Source organism: Mytilus edulis, chromosome 5 (genome assembly GCF_963676685.1).
Source record: "Mytilus edulis chromosome 5, xbMytEdul2.2, whole genome shotgun sequence".
In the NCBI taxonomy this organism is placed as follows: domain Eukaryota; kingdom Metazoa; phylum Mollusca; class Bivalvia; order Mytilida; family Mytilidae; genus Mytilus; species Mytilus edulis.
The window spans coordinates 23,118,332-23,143,541 of NC_092348.1; the positions used below are offsets into that span (position 1 = coordinate 23,118,332).

Sequence of the window (25,210 nt, forward strand, 5' to 3'; positions counted from 1 at the left end):
TTTACGCAACTTCTTGATAGATATTTTATATTTATATTTGTAAATTGAGTAGATGGTTATACTTATTGTGCGAGTTGTTATATCTAATTGTTTAACTGTCTTAATACGCTAATGAACATTTACCATGTTATTTATTCTTAATCCAAATCCAAATCTTGCAGCGCGAAGTAACCGGTGAGTAAGCCACATATTAATTTCAACATAAATGTATATATAAATTCTTTTTAGTCCTAAATATGCATGAAATAGGTGCCACTGGACATAAAGAAAACAATCTATGAATCCAGGTATGGCAACGAATGCTATTCACATTCAATGCATTTTGAACTCAGTCCTGAATGAGATGGTTTACAGATTTCACTGTATAAATATTGTAACTGATATACAGATATGAATTTACTTTACTTTTATACATACAAGTATTTTAATTGTGATCTGATATAATTATTTGTTTGAAATTTCTAGAATAAGAATAATGTTATATTATTTTCATTGTTTTTCAGTGCAACAGGTATTTTAGTCCAGTAGAATAATTGTTAAAAGGTTGTTTATCTTTATTTATAAGCATTCACTATACATGCTATATAAGAATAAAAATATTTCATTAAATGTTAATGAAAAGGGAACATTCTAAACTATCATGACAATACAAAGACCGATGACATATTTCAAAACTTTTCTTGTCTCTCATGTACAACTGATTTTTATAGTTTGTTATGTTGTACTGTCACAGGTCAGGGGGGGATTGGGCGCCTGCTAACATGTTTAACCCCACCACATTCTGTATGTATGTGCCTGTCCAAAGTCAGGAGCCTGTAATTCAGTGGTTTTCGTTTGTAGATGTGTTAAATATTTGTTTTTCGTTCATTTTTTGTACATAAATTAGGCCGTTAGTTTTCTCGTTTGAATTGTTTTACATTTGTCATTTCGGGGCCTTTTATAGCTGACTATGCGGTATGGGTTTTGCCCATTGTTGAAGGCTATACGGTGACCTATAGTTGTTAATTTCTGTATCATTTGGTCTTTTGTGGAGAGTTGTCTCATTGGCAATCATACCACATCTTTTTTATACACACACACAAACATATACATTTGTATATAAAGAGTAATATTTCATATTTTGTTTCTTTACATTCAAATGTTAATAAAGTTTTACTTTACATTTTCAATATACCAACTGATGCTCTGAAAAAAGGAATAAACAAAAATCGTCTTGTTATGTGACTTTGGACGATAGAATTTCATGAGAGTGGTTGACATTTTCATGCTTTAAGCTTCTATTTTGACCCAAAAAAAAAAAAACTTAATATGGAGGATTGAAATTGACTAACAAGATGTAAAAGAAGCAAAATAAACAAAAGCTATAACCAAATGAAAAAAAAAAAAAAAAAAAAAAAAAAATATATATGTATTTTATTAATTTTTAAAGAGAGGCAACAGTTTTTCCAGAGTAGTGAAAAATTACCATTTTGAAAATTTGCTATTTCTTCGTTGTAATTATGTGTATTGATAAAAGTGAAACTGTTTTGAAAATGTCTTCACAATGCCTTTAAAATGAGGTCAAGTTTTCTTAGATCAGTTGATTTTAAAAAAAAAAAAAAAAAAAAATCACTTTCCGTACCTAATGAATCATTTCTTTTTGTAAACTTTTGCGAGCCATCAAGGATGTTAGTTGACTATTTAAATATATATACTTTCCGATTTAATTGTTTCATAGTTTTCATGTATTATAGTCGATTATAGGATAGGAATATCTCTCATTAACGAAGGCCACTTCAATTGATATTCGGTAGATACAATAATTATTTTCTTTAATGACTTTCGTTATCAATATGATATTATCATTATGAATATACTTAGAATATCTGCCACTGGACATAGACAGCCACAATCAAGCATTTGCGGTTTTTTCTACTTTGGTTATTGCCATTGTATCTTAATACTAATTAGTCAATGGTAAAAATTGAAATATTTGTATTTCAATATTGATTCAATTGTTTGATTAAGGGATGTAACATTGACAAATGATATACTATTTTACTAATGCATTGACTAACATTGTAATTATTTGTTTAAGCCAGTATGCCGAGAGGAAAAGGGGAGAGGGTGCTGCCAAACCGTGCTGTACGTAGGCAAAATCAAATACAGCTACCGGTAAACAGAAGGCTTCGCCCAAAGAGAGCTGAAATTGTAAGACAAAATATAGCCATTCCACAACCGCCGTTAATACCACCACAACAGCCATTAATACCACCACAACGGCCATTAATGCCACCACAACAGCCATTAATGCCACCACAACAGCCATTAAGCCACCACAACAGCCATGAATGCCACCACAACAGCCATTAATGCCACCACATCAGTTATTGCCACCACATCAGTTATAACCACAACAGCAGTTATTACCACAACAGCCGTTTGTACCACTACAGCCAATTCTACAACCACAACTCATTTGAACTTCAAACTTCCTCAGCAACCCGCTGAACAACAAGTTCCTGATCAGGGATGTGTACACCCAGGGCAGCCCACAGCTCGTAATTCTGTACAAAACGGTGAGATTTTAGTTATACCTACTAGTAATGATGTTGATGTGTTTGTACCACAAAAAATTATAAACCAAATATGGAATTTAGAATATGTTGATTTGGCACAATTACTTTACAAAAACATTTTGTTTCAAATATTGATCAACCGAAAAAAGTGCTCGGTTTTGATGAAGATGGAGACATTTTAATTGACAGAAACAAATATTCAAAAGTAAATCATTATCTAACTTAGGTGAGTGGACTGAAGGGTTTTTAAATTATATGAAAATTTTATTGCAAAGATTCCCGGAATTGGCAAATGCATTGATTAGCTATACATGACGATTATAAGGGGGTGTACCTTTTGAGAACGTTTATAAATGACATGCAATTTCGATTTAGAAAAGCTCGTGATCATATGCGTGCATGGGACGTCATTGATGGGCAGCTATGGCTTCAGTTTATTGCAGTAGGCATAAATCATGTTCCACAGACATCTTCTTATACTTCTCACACAGTTATTAGTCCTTGCTACGATTATAATTTTAAGGCCGTTTGTACTCGTATGAATTGTGTATACAGCCATGAATTCATGTATAAGATGTAGCCAGTTCCATCCTTCGATGTACTGTACAAATTATTCATATAACAAGAATAATCCTCGAAGTTCTGTAACTTCGGACTATTCTGCTCTTAGGTATCAAAACTACCCTAGGGCACCTGATGCAAACAATTTTGCACCAAGGTATCAGTCCAGTGCTAGAGCAGTCACACAGGTTTTTGGATACACATGGAAATTTTAACCCAAATACTCGTTTTTCGATAAATAATTTTAAAAGATTTCCCTGTCAGCAGGCTAATGTTCCACGGATGCAATTTAATCATTTCAAATTTTATAATTTTGTTTACAGCTTGCAATCACAGTATGATTTTTGGTATTTTTGGTTGTACCCCTGTTAATACTACGGTTTAAGGGAATATGTTGACTGACTACCCCGTTAAAATATTGGCAAATTTATTATATAATGGTTTTAAATATGGTTTTCGAGCACATCATACAAGCAAAACATTAAAGTCTGTTTTACATGATCCAAATTTAGCTTGGAAAAATCATGAGTGAATTGAAAAATGGTAGAATTGCGGGGCCTTTTTATTATCGACCTATTTCTAATCTACGTGTTTGGAAAATAATTTTAGAAATTATAATGGCATTTCTTATATTTTGGGTGACAAGTGGTTGTCGAGTTCTGTTTTAAATCTCTTTATCGGTAGTGCAAGAGTTATTCAAATACTTGGCTTACGTATCAAATGGACTAAATTAATTTCAAAACTTTAAACATAAACTAAACCTGTATGACGTATGGCCATGCCCCGTTTCACATTTAGTTAATAGTAGCTGACATGTTTAAGGATGAATATTCTTATTCCATCGGGAATGCGTACCTTTCAGGCATTAGGTTTAATCATAAGATCAATGGTTTATTGGACAACACTCATTCTTTTATTGTTCAAAAGATGCTCAGTGACATAAGCGACACGTCTGTCGTAAGTCTATTACTATTGGTATATTAACTAGACTTTTAGATGCGCTTAATTTAGTTTGTTATTCAGTATATGAAACATGTTTATCTAAAGCTTCATTTTCAGCTAGAATTTTGGGTTTCTTAGTTTTGGAGAAATTGCAAATTCAAGTTTTAATGAAAATCTTATTGTAAAACGATCCAAGATATAATTTGATGCTTATTCAGGGTCACTTATTATAAAAGTTCCTTCTTAGAAAACAGATCAGCTGGGTAATTCAGTAACGACAATTCTGGAAAAGAATAAACTACTTCAATTTGTCCTGTCCGGTTGATGTCGGACTACATTGCTGAGACACAAAGACGATGGACATTTTCAAACACTTTAAAAAAGGTTATGTAAGAACAAACCTTGTATAGTTGAAACACTTAATTTCAGGGTACCTGAAAGATATTTGGGTAATTGGCTCTTTTATTGTCATAGGAGCTGTCATATTAAGCTTATAGGTGCATCGTTCGGATTAGAGATAGTTGGGTGTATTCCTAAATCAGATTCAAGGAGCTCTGAAAATGTTATGTATATATTTTCTTTAAATTTCCTCATTGTTTGGTTTTCCCTTACAATGAATAACATAGCTTAGATGTTGACAGTATTGCTTTAGCTGAAGTTTATGTTGATGTTGCCACATGAATATCAATTTAATGAAGTTCAAAGTATTTAATTTAAGTTGATGTTGAAGTTTTTGATGTTTGTGTTGAAGTTGATAATAATGTTGAAGTTGATAATATTGAAGTTGATAATAATGTTGTAGTTGATAATAATGTTGTAGTTGATAATAATATTGAAGTTGATAATATTGAAGTTGATAATAATGTTGAAGTTGGTAATATTTAAGTTGATAATAATGTTGAAGTTGATAATGATGTTGAGTTGATAATGTTGTTAATATTGTTAATGTTGAAATTGATTATGATGTTGAAGTTGATAATGACATCGAAGTTGATAATGATGTTGAAGTTGATAATGACATCGAAGTTGATAATGATGTTGAAGTTGATTGATGTTGATTCTTGCTGTTAAATTTGTCATGCGGTAAATTTTATGGCGGATTACAAGTTGTGCAACTAGTTTCTCAACTTGTAATTTTGGCGGAATTTACTTTAAGCTGCTATGGACTACCCAGTGGCTCCTGATATAACTTTGTTACTGCTGGATCGCCCTTCAGTAATTCAATCGTCATCAAGTTTTGATTGACAAGTTGATTGTGTTTCTTTCTTGCAATAAATGCCATGACAAATTTACAGCCAAATAAAACATAATTTCTTTAGTGATTTTGATTTATAGTTTATTCGTTGGATTCAATAATTACATCATGAGGTCAAACAATGAGAATACAGATTTAAACAATACAAGTACACTTACATCTTATCTAGGCCCCCCTTTCAATCTATGTGTGTGTGTATATATATATATATATATACAATAATAGAATTTAATTCAATAATAATTAAATTCAGTTATTGTAATTATATAACTTAGTATGCCTATTATTGATTTAAATTGACGGTGTGTTCGATTCATTTTATACTGGTCACTTTAATATGCTAATTAGTTTAGACCGCGAAATGTTAGTCCGTGCAATTTACCTCGTGTGGTTTGGTCATTTGAAATCAAACCTTACACGGAGCTTGACCAAAGCTATAGAATTTACCCGCCCTCCCTTTCCCCATTATGAATATTTTCTGCTGCTTTTCATTTATCGTTTCAGTTTTGGAAGAATGATTATAGAACCAGCGTCATGGCATATATAACAGACTGAGTTTGGAGCTTTTTTGTATTGTGAATGGACAGGCGGAATTTACTTTAAGCTGCTATGGACTACCCAGTGGCTCCTGATATAACTTTGTTACTGCTGGATCGCCCTTCAGTAATTCAATCGTCATCAAGTTTTGATTGACAAGTTGATTGTGTTTCTTTCTTGCAATAAATGCCATGACAAATTTACAGCCAAATAAAACATAATTTCTTTAGTGATTTTGATTTATAGTTTATTCGTTGGATTCAATAATTACATCATGAGGTCAAACAATGAGAATACAGATTTAAACAATACAAGTACACTTACATCTTATCTAGGCCCCCCTTTCAATCTATGTGTGTGTGTATATATATATATATATATATATACAATAACTAGTGAACATAAAAGGCAGCAAACTTCAATAATTGATAATACTGAATGCAAGTATGTGTATTAAAGTTTGAAAAGTTCAATGTATAATTACATTTTTGCGATGTATAAAAACATAAACCGGCAAGTGTAGTCGTTACAATATTTTTCATCCGGACAAAAACCTTCATTTGAAAATGTAGATAACTTAATGAATATGCTTATACTGTACATATTAGATGACTGTGAGTAACAAGTTTGATATTAAAGCGTCATTGGTTCAGTTTGACCCCACAACATGCAATCATGAATGTTTACATGGCAAGTATTACGTTCACCGATATTGTAGAAATTGTTACGGTCACTTTTATATTTGTTAGATGGCTATGATAAAAAAGGACATAAGATACCAGAGGGACAGTCAACTCATAATTCGGAAAAAAAACTGACAACGCCATGGGTAAAAACGAAAAAGACAAACAATAAATAGTACACATGACACAACATAGAAAACTAAAGAATAAGCAACACGAACCCCACCAAAAGCGTGGGGTAATCTCAGGTGCTCCGGAAGGGTAAGCAGATCCTGCTCCACATGTGGCACCGGTCGTGTTCCTCATGTTATAACAAATCTGGTAAATAGTCTAATTCGGTAGGTCACATTCATGAAAGGGAAAGGGATTGTAGTTACGACGTAAGGAACATATCCGATATCATTTGTGAAACGGTTATTCAATAACGGTCGAATAACTCGTGATGGCATTCGTAAAATTACGAAGGGACTTCACATTTGCAACTCTTGTTTTAATAGCTTCCTTGTGACCAGCAATCCTTTATCAAGAAAATCATGATAGGAAATACAAGCATATGAACATCGTATCAATTGAGAGATATATACCCCGTATGCAGGTGCTGCTGGAATGTTGCTACTTTGAAATGGAACGTTCATAATTGGAAAGCTGAATTCATCTCTTTTGTCGTAAAGTTTTGTTTTCAACCGACCCTCATTGTCAATTTCTAGATGAACGTTAAGATATGAGGCCGACTTAACTATATCTGTGACAAGCATAGAGATGTCTACATCCTCATTTCACACTCATGGCATCAATAAATGTTTTTTTGGTAACACTTTTATTACTCTTAATGTGGAATATACAAGGGCGCAACTAATTGAACAGCTCTGTTTCATATGTTTTCAGTGCTAGTTTTATATGATAGGAGATCGTGGATCTTGTCGACACTGAATTTAATTTAGAATCCCATTGGTATAACCTCACTTGACTATTATTGTAAGTTTTCCAACTGAAGGTCGGTTGATCTCTTCCGGCACTCCGGTTTCGCCACCAATAAAATCTGACTGCCACGAAATAGTATTGAAAGAGATGTTGAACACATATCAGTCAATCAAAAAATTGCATTCATCCAACAAATTATATGTACATTGCAATGTTTTACAATTTGTTTATTAAAAGGGTTATAGAATTTAAGTTATTTTGAGTTGTTTGTCGTAAGTTGTCTGCACAGTGTTTTGTGATATTATTTGCCTTTTCGTCGTTTTTTTTTATTGATGTTTATCAGCTCTGTTGTATGCACATTTTAAACACCTTTTACTTGACCCGCAGTTGGGAAGAGCTAGGCATCTTAAACTGACACTCGTCTTATATTGAACACGTTTTCAGATTTTGTTGGTTAGATATTCAAGACATTTACGCACAAATAATTAATATACCACAAACATGTATCAAACAAGCTTTTTGTAAAAAAGTATTTGGCAAACCTTTGAGGAATTTTTGTTCTCAATGCTCGTCAACTTTGTACTTTATTTGGCCTTTTTAACTTTTTTGGATTCGAGCGTCACTGATGAGTCTTTTGAAGACGAAACGCGCGTCTGGCGTATATACTAAATTTAATCCTGGTATCTATGACGAGTTTATTTGACGCACTTGTCAGTACTATGCACCTTACAAAACTTAATGTTTGGGTCTACGGACGCGCTATTTATATTTAGAAAAATTCATATCTTTATTCGATTATTGTCAAAAATAATAATTTTCTGTTCTCTTTATGTTGAATGTGAAATCTAAAAGTTCCAGATTTTATCACGGACGACTAAATAAATATTACATCATATGTGTCCTTTTAACATAAAAATATGTTAAACATGTTAAATATCACTATTTTTCAATTCTTGTTAGGCCTTTCTTTTAACAAATTGAACTGTTTGTGGTTTATTTATCAAACAAGCAGTATTTAAATTTCTTTTCCTATAAATCTGGTTCACTATTCTTTATGTCCCAAGTTGTAATCAAGGAATGAAAGAAGAAAGTCGGGAGATGCTAAAGGAATATTCAAACTCAAAATCAACGACAAACTGTCAACAACATGGCATAAAACAAAAACGAAGAAGAGTTCACAAAACACAACATAAAAACTAAACTCTTAGCAACACTAACCCTTCCAAAGATATACAGATCTGACATGCTCCACACATCGGATCAATCATTGCTCATATTTCTTTTAAATTTCAAAATCTACAATAAAGACACCCGTTTGGATTACAAAATTCGTTATACATACCAAGAAAGTTTCAGATACTTTTCTCTAGCCTACAGGAACAAAACTGCAAAAAATATCGCTAGTCAGTTCTGACACTGTAGCATTGTATATCGTATTGGTCGACCATATTGTGATATGACCGAACGTAATTAAATGTAGCGCCAATTTTAAACATTCGGCAGTTTATGCGTAGAATCACACCCTTATTGGTAAATTTTATATAATGTTCTGTGTGCATTATTCTTTGTATGAGGACAAAACAGGTCGACCAGTAGTTTTGCAGAATTAGTACATAGGTTAATAAAAACAGTCTGCATCAATTAATTTGAAAATAAGATATTTAATTGGGGCTCTGATCATGGATTGAATATGGATATCGCTTCAATAGATTGAAGTTACAACGATGTACGATACAAAAAAAAAAAAATCTTGTCCTAAACCTGCATAACGGAGACGGGCGTATTGTAATACTTAATTGTTGTGATTATTCATTGATACATACTTTTAAAATTAAACCTAAATAAAGGTTCGATTCCACCTGAAAAAATGTTTATTGTTTCCGTATAAACTTTATTGCCATAACACACTATATTTTTGTGTAAACAATGTCTTATATTGAACACATAGAGAGAACAAATTAAGTGCATGTGGTTGATATACATGATAGAAGTTTCACATTGCAACACCCCAATGTCCTGAAACCAAATATTACCATGTATTAAAGTATTGTGATGGTATCCTAGAAAACATTATGAATGTATGTGCCTGTCCCAAGTCAGGAGCTCTGCAATTCAGTGGTTGTCGTTTGTTTATTTGTTAAATATTTGTTTTTCGTTCATTTTGTGTACATACAGTGTACTAGTAAATGAGATCGTAAGTTTTCTCGCTTGAATTGTTTTACATTGTCATTTTCGGGGCCTTTTATAGCTGACTATGCGGTATGGGCTTTGCTCATTGTTGAAGGCCGTATGGTGACCTATTATTGTTAATTTCTATGTCATTTTGGTCTCTTGTGATGAGTTTTCTCATTGGCAATCATACCACATCTCCTTTTTTTATCAAATGTATGTCACGCAATATGTTTTAGACATTCCTGCGTTGATTTCAACGTTCCTATTGTATTCTCAATATGGCGTCGTTTTGGTAATTTTTATTGATTGTCATCACATAATTATATATTTCTTTACATATGACGACTTTTTAAGTTGTGACATGAAATCAACAAAAATGAAGTGAATTACAGCCAAATGTTCAGAGAGCTTTTAGCATTATAATTTCAGAAAACAAGATCGATATCCCATCCTAAATAATGGCAACAGTAGTAAACCGCTGTTCGAAATTTATAAATCGATTGAGAAAAACTTAGTCCTGGTTACAAACTAAAAATGAGGGAAACGCATCAAATATAAGAGGGGAACTACGATACAACATAAAAACAACATTAAAATGTAACATACACAACGAACTATAATATAACAATAGCCATTTTCCTGACTTGGTACAGGACATTTTACGAGAAAAAAGGTGGGTTGAATCTAGAACTCAAATGTAAGTAAATTACAAAGTTAACTTAATGTTGTCTTTCTTTTTTGTTCGAAGTTAGCAGATATAAACAGAAAGGTTACTATATCAAACATGTTTGACTACACCAAACAAAGAACATAACAAAATTTGTTTACTGTTATTTCCCTAATGAAAATTACATTTTATGAAACATACATGTGTATGAAATTGTATGACTTATAGGTTGCACTTCTGTAAATATCGACAATGCAGTTTCCAATAGGAACTCCATTTACGTCTAAATATGTTCCATGTTTACTATAAATGAGGGACGAAAGATACCAGAGGGACAGTCAAACTCATAAATCGAAAATAAACTGACAACGCCATGGCTAAAAATTAAAAAGACAGATAGACAAACAATAGTACATATGACACAACATAGAGAACTAAAGAACAAACAAAACGAACCCCACCAAAAACTAGGGGTGATTTTGTGGCATACATACAGTTTGTGCAAAATATATCATTGAAGGGAAGGTTTATGTGCACTACTATTTTAATCAAAGGTCAAAAGATCGGGTTGTGCGGCATATTTTCATCATATATATAACCCGAACTATTAAGAGTTTAAACTTAGAATAAAATCTGTTATGCCTTTTCCTACACTTATGGTCTTCCTACGTATTCAATTTACGCCGCTTCCATGTATACTTATACTGGTAACATTCAGAGTTGTGTCTCTATGAGATGAAAAATATACATCTTATTTGAGAATAAGATAGTTAACAGAACAAAATATTTTTAGATATTAGATATCTCTCTAAAAGTGGCGTGGTTTGTGAAGCTAACACATCATGGTTTACTTAATATGAACATTTGAATTGTGTTATTAATATGGAAGGTGACATTAAAACACACATTCCTGTTGTATGCAGTTTCTAAATGACAAAGTATAAGTAAAATCATTTGGTGTCAATACTGGTGGTCTCATGTCCAAGAGTTTTGCGGCATATTCAAATAAAATAGTAAAAGGATAATGCCATGGCAAATGTAAGGGCGAGGGATATAATTTGGTATTTTGTGATTATAAATTAAGTTCAGAACGCCGCTGTTGGGAGCTGTGTAGATGAGACACGAGTCTGGCGTATCAGCTAATCTGTCAGGCATCTCTAATGAGTTCAACATGAGGTACATGACAATGTTTTGAACCCGAGTAGCCGGTATTTAATATGGACTAATTTGATATGTATCTTTTGATTTGTTGCAAACTTCAGTTACATTTTCTTTTTTTCTCAAAAATTTACTTTCCATAAATGTTTTGTTAGTAGTGGGGAATTTGTTAAACAATGTAACAGTCCAACTAGGCCACGATCGCACTACGATCTGTGAAAAAAATGAAAATTTTGATGATCGTAGTACTATCGCATAGATCGCAGTAAGGTCGTGTCACGGTCATGGTGAGGTGGCCAACTTCAAAAATGTTCAAAACAATCATGGTGCAGTCATGGTGAAATCAGGTCGTAGTAGAAGCGTAGTGAGAGCACACTAGGATCGTAGTAAGGTCGCAAAGGTCGCTAGCGAGAGCGTAGCGAGAGCGTAGCGAAAGCGTGATTCTTTTCAGAGATACTGCGCTACGATCTCACAGCGACGTTATTACGACCTCACTACGACCATCACGTTCTCACAGCGACCCAACTACGCTTCCACTACGACTATACCACGCTGTTCACGACCATAGTTCGATTCTAGCACGCCCTTGCAGTCCTCGTCACGCTCTTCTTACAACCTGACTACGTTCATTCTACGACCATCATTCTCATTGTCATTTTCACCAAAAAAAATAGTAATTCTCTCTAGGTTTTGTTTGTCTGTATGTAATTAGGACTTCTTGTCCATTTTCTCTAACGGCTCAACCATGCTTCTCGTATTTATAAAGATTAGACCGTTGGTTTTCCAGTTTGAATGGTTTTAAAAAACTAGTAATTTTTGGACCCTTATAGATTGCTGTTCGGTGGGAGCCAAGTCTCCGTGTTGAAGGCCGTACCTTGGCCAATAATGAGTAACTTTTATAAAATGTTATTTGGATGGAGATTTTTCTCATTGGCAGTCATACCACATCTTCCTATATTTATTGACACATCTGTGTCATCTCTGCTATCATTCACTAAAACATCGTCATTTGAGCTTTATGGACCAGCAATTGGTTGTAAATTCGGTTTGATTGGTCGGTCCGACATCTCTGCTTGATCAGGATTCGTTACTATCAGAGCTACCTCTGCCTCTACATCAATCCCTACCACCACGACCACGTGTTCTAGTAGATTTTGGTGGCAAGACTGTATTGTTTCCGTGAAATCTACGTATTAATCAGAAATAGAAGCAGTGGGACTGTATTGATATGGAACACGATGTTGACGTTATTGCTGAGAACGTAGTAAGATCGCGGTATGAACGTAGTATAATCGTGGTAAGAACGTGCTATAATCGCAGTAGAGGCGTGGTAAGATCGTGTATAACTCGTGGTATAGTCGTAGTGAGAACGTGATGAGCGTAGACAGATTTTGATACGCGTACTGAGGTCGCAGAATAAGCGCGGTGAGAACGTGGTATAATCGTAGCAGGATCGATGTAGAAGCGTAAGAGGACGTAGTAGCATCTAGAAAGCAACAAAAAGTTACATTTTTATGCCGCTCATACCACGATCTCACCACGATCTAAATTTTTTTTAGATCGCGGTGAGCGTGGTGCAATCGTGGTCTAGTGGGACTGGGGCTTTAGATTTGAACGACTGTCCTTCCTTTTGAGCGACTGTCCTTTCTTTTGAGCGACTGTCCTTTCTTTTATGTATGTTTAACTGTCAACGAAAACAAACACAAAATACAAAACAACAATGACAAAAAGCTTTTATGTGATTAAATGCACTGAACAAAATAAAACAAAATCCAAATAGGTATCGTTTCAGATATAATTATACAATATTTTATACTGTATAGAGAGATATATTTCAGTGATAATAACAGTAGTAGAGCCTGTTGTTTCCTCCTCCATCATTTAATGGGTGGCTTCCTTTGATGTCGTTTTTGTTACGTTTGTCCTCGTCATCTGATTTGACAATCTCCTCTCTAACAACCATCCCCTGTACCTGTTGGCATGGTGATTTGAAGCGTAAAAGATAGAATGGTTTACTTCTTGGAAGACTAATCTGAGTTCTGAACGAACCGTCAGATCTGTAAATAATGTAAATAATAAAATGAATCTGGACAACAATCATTTTTACTCTCTCTCTCTCTCTTTCGCGTAATAATAGGAACGAACCGTCAGATCTGTAAACAATGTAAATTATAAAATGAATCAGGACAACAATCATTTTAACTCTCTCTCTCTCTCTCTCTCTCTCTCTCTCTCTCTCTCTCTCTCTCTCTCTCTCTCTCTCTCTCTCTCTCTCTCTCTCTCTCTCTCTCTCTCTCTTTCGCTCTCTCTCGCTCTCTCGTAATAATAGGCAGCCGGTAATTTATTGTCACCTCTACCGTGTTTTGTTCATGCTGTTCATATCGTGTATTTGCTTTTTTCTCATTTCTATTTTATGGTAATAAACACATATTGGGGTATATGCGTAATTATGTATTAATTGTCTATCATGGATAATCTTTTCTCGGTACTTGAAGAGTTAAATTTTCAATTTTAGGATCTTCAGTATATATTTAGAATTCAATACCTGCAACAGTAGTTTATGAGTGTGTTTCTTCCATATTCTCCACTAGGAAGTACACCCCCCTGTTTATTTATATTTCTACTATCTTCATCGTCCCAAAAAATACTACCCATCTGGAAGCCTAAAAAAGTAATTACATTAACTGCACCATAAAGATTCATAACTATGTCAATATCATCTGGTCATATAGAAATTTGTCATTATAAAACATAAAAAACATTTACCTTACTATTATATTGACACAGTGAATGATCCTTCTTTGACACCATAAGTCTAACAAAGCTTTTTGCTGTACAGCTTATTTCGTTTTTCACATCAAAGGAAACCATTTGTGCAAGACAATATGCATTAATCAAATATTTTCGATATTGTTATTCAGAATATATAAAATGTTTCGGAGATTCACATAAATTCAGAATCAATTATTAAATTACCAACTTTGGCAAAAACATTTGTGGCTCAGAAAAGAGGATATGTTTATACGCATCTATTTCACGCAGCCTAGTAGTCAAACTTATGTATCTACATGAATTATCATTGCTATGATCATCATTATAAACTATTAACTGCTTACAAACTTTGAATTTTTGAATACTTTGGCTTTTCTTCCTAATGAATAGATTACCTTAGCTTTATTTGGCAAAACGGTTTAGAAGTTTTGGTCCCTAATGATCTTCAACTTTGTACTTTATTTGGCCTTTTAACAAATTTGTTATTCGAGTCTTTGGTAGACAAAACGCTTGTCTGGCCCAATACAAACTTTCAATCCTGGTATCTATGATGAGTTCATTAACTGAGTATATTATATATGCAATTATAGGTTTGAACGTCGTTATCAATTTGGACTTGTTTATTTTTTTTTGCGATTAGGCATGTAATATATTTTCATTCCGGTTTATATAATCCGTTCATCCTACTTCGACACTTTTAAATTCAAGAGTCTATTCTATATTGAGGTAAATTATATGGCCTTCCAAGCACTTTTTCGATCCCTATCATCACTGAAGAGACATTAATTGTCTTGTATATCTATAATACTAAAATAACGAGGTCCAATTTGTCAGCCGTAATGGGGTAAAAAAGACAAATAAAAAAATTCAACTTTATATATAGCTAATATAGGACAAAGTTGTTGATTAAAAATTACACCACTCCAGACCCTTTTGTTTTCCACATAATTAATATTGCCTATTGTAGTATTTTAATCAGTATGAATTTCTAAGATGAAAATACGAATACTAAAAATGTGGACTTAAAATAAGTCGTATAGGTACAGTTTTCAATTTGTTAGCTGGCATGACGTAAAACAGCGAATTAAAGGATCCAACTTTATTTATAACTAATATAGGACAATTCTGTTGATTTTAAAAAATACTTCATTTCATGCCCTTTTGTTTTCCAAATAATTAATATTACCAATAATTTATAAGTTCCAGGTTCAAACAGAAAGATATTGAAAGCAGAGATAACTGTGCATCTTAATGACTTAATCAGATGACAATACAAATACTAAAATAAGGCTTACGCATAGTTATATACTTTAATTCAGTCACGGACCCGCGATATCACGAATGTGTTCTAGTATATATATATATATAAATAGAAAATTTACAGATTTAACATTGTTGGGCTGATGTTTAGAGAATAATATAATAATATATATACATTATATTATATATATAAATATAATATACCTGGAGGACAGGATATACATTGTCTTAGAATACAGTAGTTCCCTTTTGGCCAAGGTTGAGTTCCTGATATAATATGTTCGTCTTTGGTACAATAATGAAAAACCATATTTCCTCCGAATGAACCTTTAGTTCAGGGAAAAATAATTTATATATTTATTTCCAAAATGAAGCATTCATAGCTGCGAGTACTTTTAATAGTTGCGTTCTAACCGTTGCTTTTACGTTAGCAATTACTATGCATTATACCGAATTGCTTTTTGTATAATAAGGATATTCCAACTGATTTTTTAAGTTTCTTATTATGTACGGCTGTAACTCCACTGTCTCAGATAAGCGGCGGCTCAACCATTAATTTTGTTTTACCCCGCTTCATGCTGCATGTGCGTATCAAAAGTCAGGAGAGAGTACTTCTGTGTTTGTCTATGGTTTAAATCTGTCATTTATGGTTTTTTGTAAATTGTTTTGTTATAAATTAGATTGTTAGTCTTCAGCTAGATTGAATTGTTTCACATGTTAATTTCATGAATATGACCTACCGAATTAGACTATTTACCGGATTTGTAATCACTTAAGCAACACGACGGGTGCCACATGTGGAGCAAGATCTGCTTACCCTTCAGGAACACCTGAGATCACCCCTAGTTTTTGGTGGGGTTCGTGTTGTTTATTCTTTAGTTTTCTATGTTGTGTCGTGTGTACTATTGTTTTTCTGTTTGTCTTTTTTATTTTTAGCCATGGCGTTGTCAGTTTGTTTTAGATTTATGAGTTTGACTATCCCTTTGGTATCTTTCGTCCCTCTTTTAATGCCGCGGCGTTTTATAGCCAATTTTAAAGGTTAGGGATTTTCTCATTGTTTCGATACTGTTGTCTTTAATTTTTACATCAACGTCATTTGAACCTGGTTGTCTTATTTGCAATCATAGCACATCTCCTTATTTTTGTATTGTTTATCAAAATATTTTATATTGTTTAATACATCAAATATATCGACATAATGCAGTTATCATGTACTCCAAAACTACAGTCAGATGTCTACTGATTGCATATTTTATTATTATAATCGGTTTTATACTTGAACAGATTTAGATTTAAGGTTTATATAATATGCATATTCCTGATAATATGTTATACCGTAGAAATGATGTCCAGGTGTTATGTAGTTTTTATTGCCGCTGTCTTCATTATCATGTTGACGCCATCCTTCCTTCCAACCAGTCGGGCATCCTGCTTTCGCTTTGACAAGTGTGTAGGTTCCTTTTGGCCATTGTACTACATAATTCACAAAAACTAAGTTAGTGTTATATATCTTATTGATATCCTCTTATACTGATTTAAAATATCGAATTTAACAATATTTGTGATTTCTCACATTTTTTAAATTTTGTTTGATGATTGTAAAACTTTATCAGTTGATCTTTCATTCCTTTTTACAGTTACTAGAATCATATATAGTAAATTTAAAGGTGATATTTTATTTATTTTTTTTCATTTTTCAGAAGCTTTTGCTAACATTTTATTGCATACTTTATTGCTTAATTAAATTTGAAAATATCCCTGAAGTAGGTTTCGGTATATATATATATATATATAGTTACCAGCATATGCTGTGGCCACAATGAGGATCAATGTCAGTATGGACAGCATCTTTAAGCAATAAAAACTATTGTCGAGGAGCTGGAAGGATTAAAGACAAGCTTACTACAACTACTAATTAATCGATATTTCCTTGCAATTGAACTAAACGGTCTTTGGTTAGAAATCAGAGGTACATTCAAAATAAATCGAAAATAAACTGACACCAACATGACTATATAAGAAAAAAGAAAAACATACGTTCACAAAAAACAACTTAGAAAAATATTGTTAAGGAGAAAAAAAAGACAAACCCTGCAAAACACTTGGGGTGATTTCATGTACTCCAGAAGGGTACGTAAATCATGCTCCTCATGTTGCATTCGTCGTGTTGATATGTCAAACCCGGTTATACATGCTAGTCTAATTCGGTAGGTCACATTCGAGAAAAGGGAGCGGGATTGTGGTAATGACATGAAGATCATATCCGCTATCATCTGTGCATATTCGGTCGTGATGACGTCACAAACATATGGAACAGTAAACATTTTTTTTTTAAATAAAGACCATTAAGCTTCTTAAACGTGCAAAAATACAATATCATTAATTGTTAGCTTCTTAATGTGTCGTCTCTTGATTATACAATATTATACAATATGAAATAAAGACGCTGTTCCCTTGACTATTTGAACTGCAAGATATGGCTAATGACAGAACCACATAGTTGTACAGACAACCGAGACGTTTTGTTTGGAATTTTCGACGTCATACTATTCATAAATTGTTTTGTTATAAATTAGATTGTTAGTCTTCAGCTAGATTGAATTGTTTTACATGTTAATGCCGCGGCGTTTTATAGCCAATTTTAAAGGTAAGGGATTTTCTCATTGTTTCGATACTGTTGTCTTTAATTTTTACATCAACTTCATTTGAACCTGGTTGTCTTATTTGCAATCAAAGCATATCTCCTTATTTTTGTATTGTTTGTCAAAATATTTTTATATTGTTTAATACATCAAATATCTCGACACAGCTATCATGTACTCCAAAACTACAGTCAGATGTCTACTGATTGCATATTTTATTATTATTAATAATATTTTTCGACGTCATACTATTCTTAGTATTTACAATTAACGAAACGGTAAAAGTTATAATAGATAAATGAAGAGGTATAATGGTCTTCCGCAAAACGGGTTATGAAAAACAAGTCATAGAAACATATATTATCATCAAGTTCTACTCTTCTTATATTCATTTGAGTTTATGTGACACGAAACATATTTGAAATAAAAATAAAAATCAGTTGCATTGCATAAATATGATAACAATCATAGAAGTCCAATTGTAGATGTAGGGCTACTCTCTGAAAAAGGAAAACGTTTTAATAGATCACTCTTGTTCATCCAAATCTAGCATCAGTTTGTATTGCAAAAATTAAGAAAAAAAGAATATCCAATATTAATTCAAATTCAAATATAATGCTACCCTATAAAAACATTCAAAATGAATCTCTTGTGTTAATACTGTTTCGTTCGCAACGTTATATATGATCCGATTAGTAGCATGTCAACTGTTGCCATGAAAATAAATTCTGTAAAAAGAAATATATAAATTAAAAGAAATGTACATCTTACTTACATACATCTGCGTACTGATATGTCATTATAATATAAAAAAATTATTTATGTATAATATCTTCATCCAATAAAAATTAAGTATCACGTAGCCTGTCTGCTGATTACGTGCATTTATCATATTATTATATAATGGGAGGGATTGTGCTTGTTTTTCATCATGTTTCTATAATCTTTCAATCAGGGTATAATTCAGGTCTGGAGCTGGCATGTCAGTTACTGCTTGTAGTTCTTTTTTTATTTATGAATAATTATCACATGTATCATTTTTGCAAAGATTATTTTTCTCACATTAGATTCAGACTTCTTTTTATCTGAAATTTACTGTGCATATTGCTGTGTGTTTTCTTTTCTACATTGCCTAGAGGTGTATAGGGAGGTGTGAGATCTCATTAAACATGTTTAAACCTGTCACAATTTTGCGCTTGTCCAAAGTCAGGAGCCTTTGACCTTGTAAGTCTTGTATGCTTTTTTTTATTTCAATTCGTTAATATGCTTTGAAGTTCCTTTTCAATGAACTGGATCACATTTTTGTTAAGGGGCCAGCTAAAGTCCGCCACCGGGATATTCTTGTTGTGTTGAAGACCTATTGGTGGATTTCGGTAGTTTTTTCCAGTTTGGTCGGGTTGTTGTCTTTTTTGTCACATTCCCCATTTCCATTCTTAATTTTAATCAGCTTGTTTAACGATGAATATTTTTTTTTTCTCATTTTGTTATGTGATTAAATAGCTTATCTTCATAATAGTAGTTTTCTGTATTTTTGAACATTCAACCTGTCGTTTTGTTCTCCTTTTTAAAATTATCAAATGTATATCTTGTTGTTTTGACTCTTTGATATCTTTAGCCTCTCTCTTGATGACTTTTGTTTTGGCGGTAAACATTTGATTGTTTTATATTTATACATTCATAACGTTTTAGCTATACGACAGGGCAATTTAGATTTCTTTTACGTATTTGTGTTCTTTGATTGTTGCGATATTGAAAATTATGTTATATTACTATATACTATATGGTGTATAGCGTTTTAATAAGTCTTACATCAACAAAATATTACCGCCTAAGGAAACTAAAACGATCGTTAATAAGGCCTTATTTACGTTTGATGATAAAGTAAACGTTTGTCACATTGTATAACCTATACGCTTATATCTATTATAAGGCAAGAATGAATATACTATATATAGTGTTGCCGATAGCCCAACAAGCATAGTAGACAACGGAATTTATTAATTTATTTACATACATGTATCTTAAATCTATATATATATATAAACATATGAAAAAAGCAATCAACACAATTACTCCTAATAATATAACCTTGAAATATACTGTTAGGTACAACTTAGCTAGAAAAAGTAAACCTTGTACCAACAAGAGCTAAAATATAGCCGACATGAATGTAAACATGTAATTAAATACATAACTCGATCATCAACGACCTCGCCAGCCAGGAACAACCAAACAAAACCCATTTATGGGATAAACTGGAAACGTGGGTCCGACCCCATGCGACAAGTCATCTCACGAGACATACTTGGACGTATATATTGTTTTGAAAAGTATATATAAATGCATGTATAAAATATATTCATAATATAAATGGAACTTGAATGTTGCCCTGTCTGCGGCGGGCTAGAAAGTGATAATATCAGGGAAAAAATTTCCCGCCATAAAATAAGTCACGTGTCTTATACCTAGTGACGTAAACTTATAAAACTACTACGCCAGTACCGTATATACAATAATTTCTCCCTATACTACGAAACGTGAGAAATTATACTTATTAATGATTTGCTTTACGAGTAGGTAAATGTATGTATAAACTATCAGTAGTAGATGGTTTTAAAGTTTCTGGTAGACAGTAACCATGTGTTGAGGTTTATCGTGAATTTCAAACTATTTTAGAATCACAATAAGTCCCCTAATCATAGTAAAAAAAATAGTTCTGATAGCAGTAACTTGTCATTCGCGGTAGAATTTTATATTGAAAATTATTGTCATATTTCACCATCCGAATTACAGTCCAAATGCAGTGAAATTTCCATGTGGAATTTCTTTACCTATTTATTTTATTTTTGTAACGCATAATGTGTTAAAGAGATCTTAAAATCACATATTGTTTTATAGAAACATATGCACGAGTTCCTTTTTCTTTCTTCTGTCTTTGTAGATATGTTGTAAGAAATATTTGATGCAGGTTCAGACTGTGTTAACGCAGTGACTTGAGGACAGTTGCATTTGTTATATGAAAAACAATATGCTGAAATTGCCTTAGTGAGCTGTTTCCTATTGCTATATGTTATAATTGGTATATAAATACTTAATCAGTGATTGAGGCCACGAATAAGTCAATAATTATTGTCTTGTATATAACATGTTTACCTAGATTGTAATGTCAACGTGGACTAAAAGATATAATATACAAAATCAGTTGCAAAATAAATCATTAAAATGATATAGAATTAAGTTGCACCATAACTCGTTTTAATATTAAATAATAATGAATACTGTGGTTTCATTATTATTAGTTGGATACCAATTTTCGTGGGTTTGAAGGCTACATGTGAACCACGAATTTACATGTTCAACGATTTATAAATTTTCTATAGGCTTTGTATGCAGAGATTGACAAAACAACGAAATTAAAAATCCACGAATATGTAAGTTTTCTTCAATCATCCAAAATTGATACCCACGAAAATAAATGAATGCACAGTAATTTTTTTTTAGTTTAAAAAGTTTAATATAAAGTACATTTTATGCGATGTATGAAAACATTTACGGACAAGTGTGGTCGCACAACATCATCCATCCGGAGATATGACGGGAAGCAAAAGGGAAATTTCCGTTCATGTAAATGATTTTTTTGTTGCTTTGTTGTACATACAAATTATATAAGATAAGTAATAACAGGTTTTATTAATCGGAACGTAATTATTTTAGTTTTACCACACAATATGCGCATATTGATATATAAATGAAGGACAAGTGTCATTAAAGTCTCATTGTTATCTGATTGTTTTCTTGCAAAGTATGGTTTATGGCAAATCTTCCTTCCTTTCATCATAAATTAAAAAAACAGCAACAAAAAAAAGAATTACCGAACTCCAAAAAAAATTCAAAACGGAAAGTCCTTAATCAAATGGCAAAATATATGTTAACACAACAAATGAATGGATAACAACTGTCGTATTCCTGGCTTGGTATATAGGTGTTTTTTTATGTAGATATTGGCGAATTAAACTAGGTTTTCTAATTAGCTTAACTTCTCACAAGCACAAAATTCCATTAGGTTTTACAACAATGTAGTAACAAAACAAACAGACAACTCGTTCGGTAGCCCCGTGACTGTTGCGACGTTTCAGATTTTATCGAACGTAATCTATGAAAGGTTTTGAACCACAAATAATTTAAAACTTTTACTAAATTCTTGATTTGGTTTTGAAGTTTGGTTGAACATTTAGAAAACTTGGTTCAAACGGGATAGTACATCCTCATTTATGCGGAGATGTTGTTTATGTTGCCCGGAAATTTAAAAACGATCTGTTAAATTTATCGATCCTTTATATAAACTTATTCGATACGGTTAGAAATTCAACGCTATCATTATATCGTTGAATATTGTTTTATTGGTTTCGTTATCAGTAAATTAAAAGCAAACTTAATATTATTGTTATTCATATATGTACTATCATGGATCTTTAATCTGCCGACTCCTGTATCTTGGCTTTGGACATAGTCATGGTGTTCTCTGACTGTTTATGACGTCTTTAAACTTAATCCATAGTACGTTGGATGTGTACTGATTAATAATTTAGTTAGATGCATTTTTTTTTATTCGTTGTTATTGGATTTGAACTAGCTGTCAGTACTCGCCGATCTTTACTTAGTTTCGTTTGATGTAAGGATGTTTAAGTACCTAGTCACGTCCACGTGCTTTAGTTATATTTATTTCTCTTTGTATCCATCTGATGAATTAATCCTTTAACAACTGATTTTTTAGTTCCTTCTTATGTTGAACTGTTATACTACTGTCCTATGTTATAGGATTGTTAGGATCCAGCTAACATGTTTAACCCCGTCACATTCTGTATGAAGATTGGGCTGTCCAAAGTCCAGAGACTGTAATTCAGTGGTTGTCGATTGTTGCTGCGTTACATATTTGTTTTTCGTTCATTTTTTCGTCCATTAATTTGACCGTTAGTTTTCTCATTTTAATTGTTTTACATTTGTGATTTCGGGACCTTAAATAGCTGACTGTGAGGTATGGGCTCTGCTTTTTGTTGAATACCGTACGGTGACCTATAGCTGTTAATTTCTATGTTATGTAGTCTCTTATGGAGAATTGTCTCATTGGAAATTATACCATATCTTCTTTTTTATAATTACCATAAATAGACATACATAATAGTTATTGAAAAACTGGTCATTATATTGTGATTTATTGACTGCATAAAAGGACATTGGTATTGACTAAGTATTTTCAATGACGTCATGTTCATAACAACGTTACGGGTATTAGTTAAAAAAGTTAGGCAAATATAAAATCTGAACCAAAACGTAGAACTGAAGCATTGTATTTAATTGCTTGATATAATTTTAATTCATTGTCCCTTAAATTATATATTTTTGATTGGTCTGAACGAGAGTGTGACATTCAAATAAATTGTCACCCGCTCAGTCATGTGATAGGATAAATTAACACCCTCGTATTAGCCAATAAAAACATGGCATTTAAAAGTGAAAATATACTAACAACGAATATATCCTGTCAACGACACACAGTACATACAGTGTCGCACTTATGAAACGAATATGTAATCCTGAAATATATACAATTATTTTCACAATACCAGTCAAAACATTTATTATGACAATGACACTATTGAAAGGCTGTTTTGTAAATAATTGGACTACACACGATAATAACTAACACATTATCCAACCGATACCGTAGCAGAAACACAATACCGAGACAATGCAAATTTACACTCGGACATATCCGTGAATAGTTCGGTACTTTACAGACAGACTACGTAGATGTTAAACCATATTCTAAGATGTATTTAAAATTGTCATAAGCTAGTTTAAACACAGACACATCGTATAGATCAACCAATCGTAAAGTTGTTCAAAAAATTAACGGAGTTTCATCTTCCCTCCTCATAGCTCTTATTAGAGCTGTTTCTGCGTAAGGAGCATGCTCTTGTATATGAGGTCCGTAAAGTGAAAAAATGCACGAGCACAACGCATGAATTGAGATTAGTAAATACCATTAGACAAAGCAGAGAATATGTTACTGCTGAAATCACCCAGTTGTTCATAGATTTTTTATGAAGTCGTCCATGTATGTAAATATTTAAGAAAAACAACGTGCATACCTAGAATATATACTGCAATCGTGTAGTAAACTTTTATGTTTTAACCGTTATGACATTTGTGTCAAAGACGATTACGATTTAATTCCCTGATTCGTCCACATTTTTTCAATCATGGAATCACTAAATGTACTTCTTCACATATTTATTACCTTCAACTGGTAACTACACCGATGTAATGGACTGTTAACCATTCTGTATGGAACGTCACATCTGTCTTATGAGGAACACTGATATAACGTTATTTTAGTTTATTATTACTTGATGATAGTTTGTCTTTACATTATATGGTTTTGACATTACGTAAGGATGTTTAGATATAACTCAATATGAAATAGTCATTACTTGTTGATATAAAGATTAATACATGGTCTTTTCCATATCGGCCCGGGTAGCATCCCGAGACCCCCATATCAGCCTTCGTCTCGGGATGATACCCAAGCCGATATGGAAAAGGCCATGTAATAATCTCTTTATCATATACTTCCAACAATTGTTTTATGTAAGCAAATAAACAAAATGGAATAACGTAAACAATCAAAAACAAAGAAGTCAATTTATGCATCCAACATAATATACACTATAAATGTCCAACAATAACATCACTTCCTCCATATATTATTATGGTAACAGAGATCCTGTAGATCCTGTAAATCCTTGATAGACTTCCATCATTTTGAAAATCTATATCATTGAATTTAGCCATGTTTACATCTGGGGTTTTTTCAACAACAGCTGGTTCTGCACAAACAAATTTACCACTGGATCCAATACACCTTATCGCTATTTGTCCGCCATAAATGAACTTCACAAAAGTTCCCGTAAACGTTGACGTCCTAATAAAAAAAATCTGACGACGCAATGAAAATACCGGAAGTAAGTTGCATGAGAGGCACTATTATGGGTTTTGTGCACGAGATGCCCCTGATATAG

The 25,210-nt window shown here is 32.7% G+C and overlaps 1 protein-coding gene across 1 annotated transcript; it reads right to left on the minus strand.

The window, feature by feature from the left end:
- Positions 1-13,170: 13,170 nt before the first annotated feature.
- Positions 13,171-18,924, minus strand: LOC139522329 (uncharacterized). The gene is made up of 6 exons (XM_071315864.1): positions 18,904-18,924; positions 17,286-17,364; positions 16,822-16,959; positions 15,691-15,813; positions 14,000-14,117; positions 13,171-13,511 (listed from the first exon to the last, which is right to left on the minus strand). The coding sequence occupies exons 1-6, from the start codon at positions 18,907-18,909 to the stop codon at positions 13,289-13,291; spliced, it is 687 nt and encodes a 228-aa protein (XP_071171965.1). The 5' UTR covers positions 18,910-18,924; the 3' UTR covers positions 13,171-13,288.
- Positions 18,925-25,210: the final 6,286 nt, after the last annotated feature.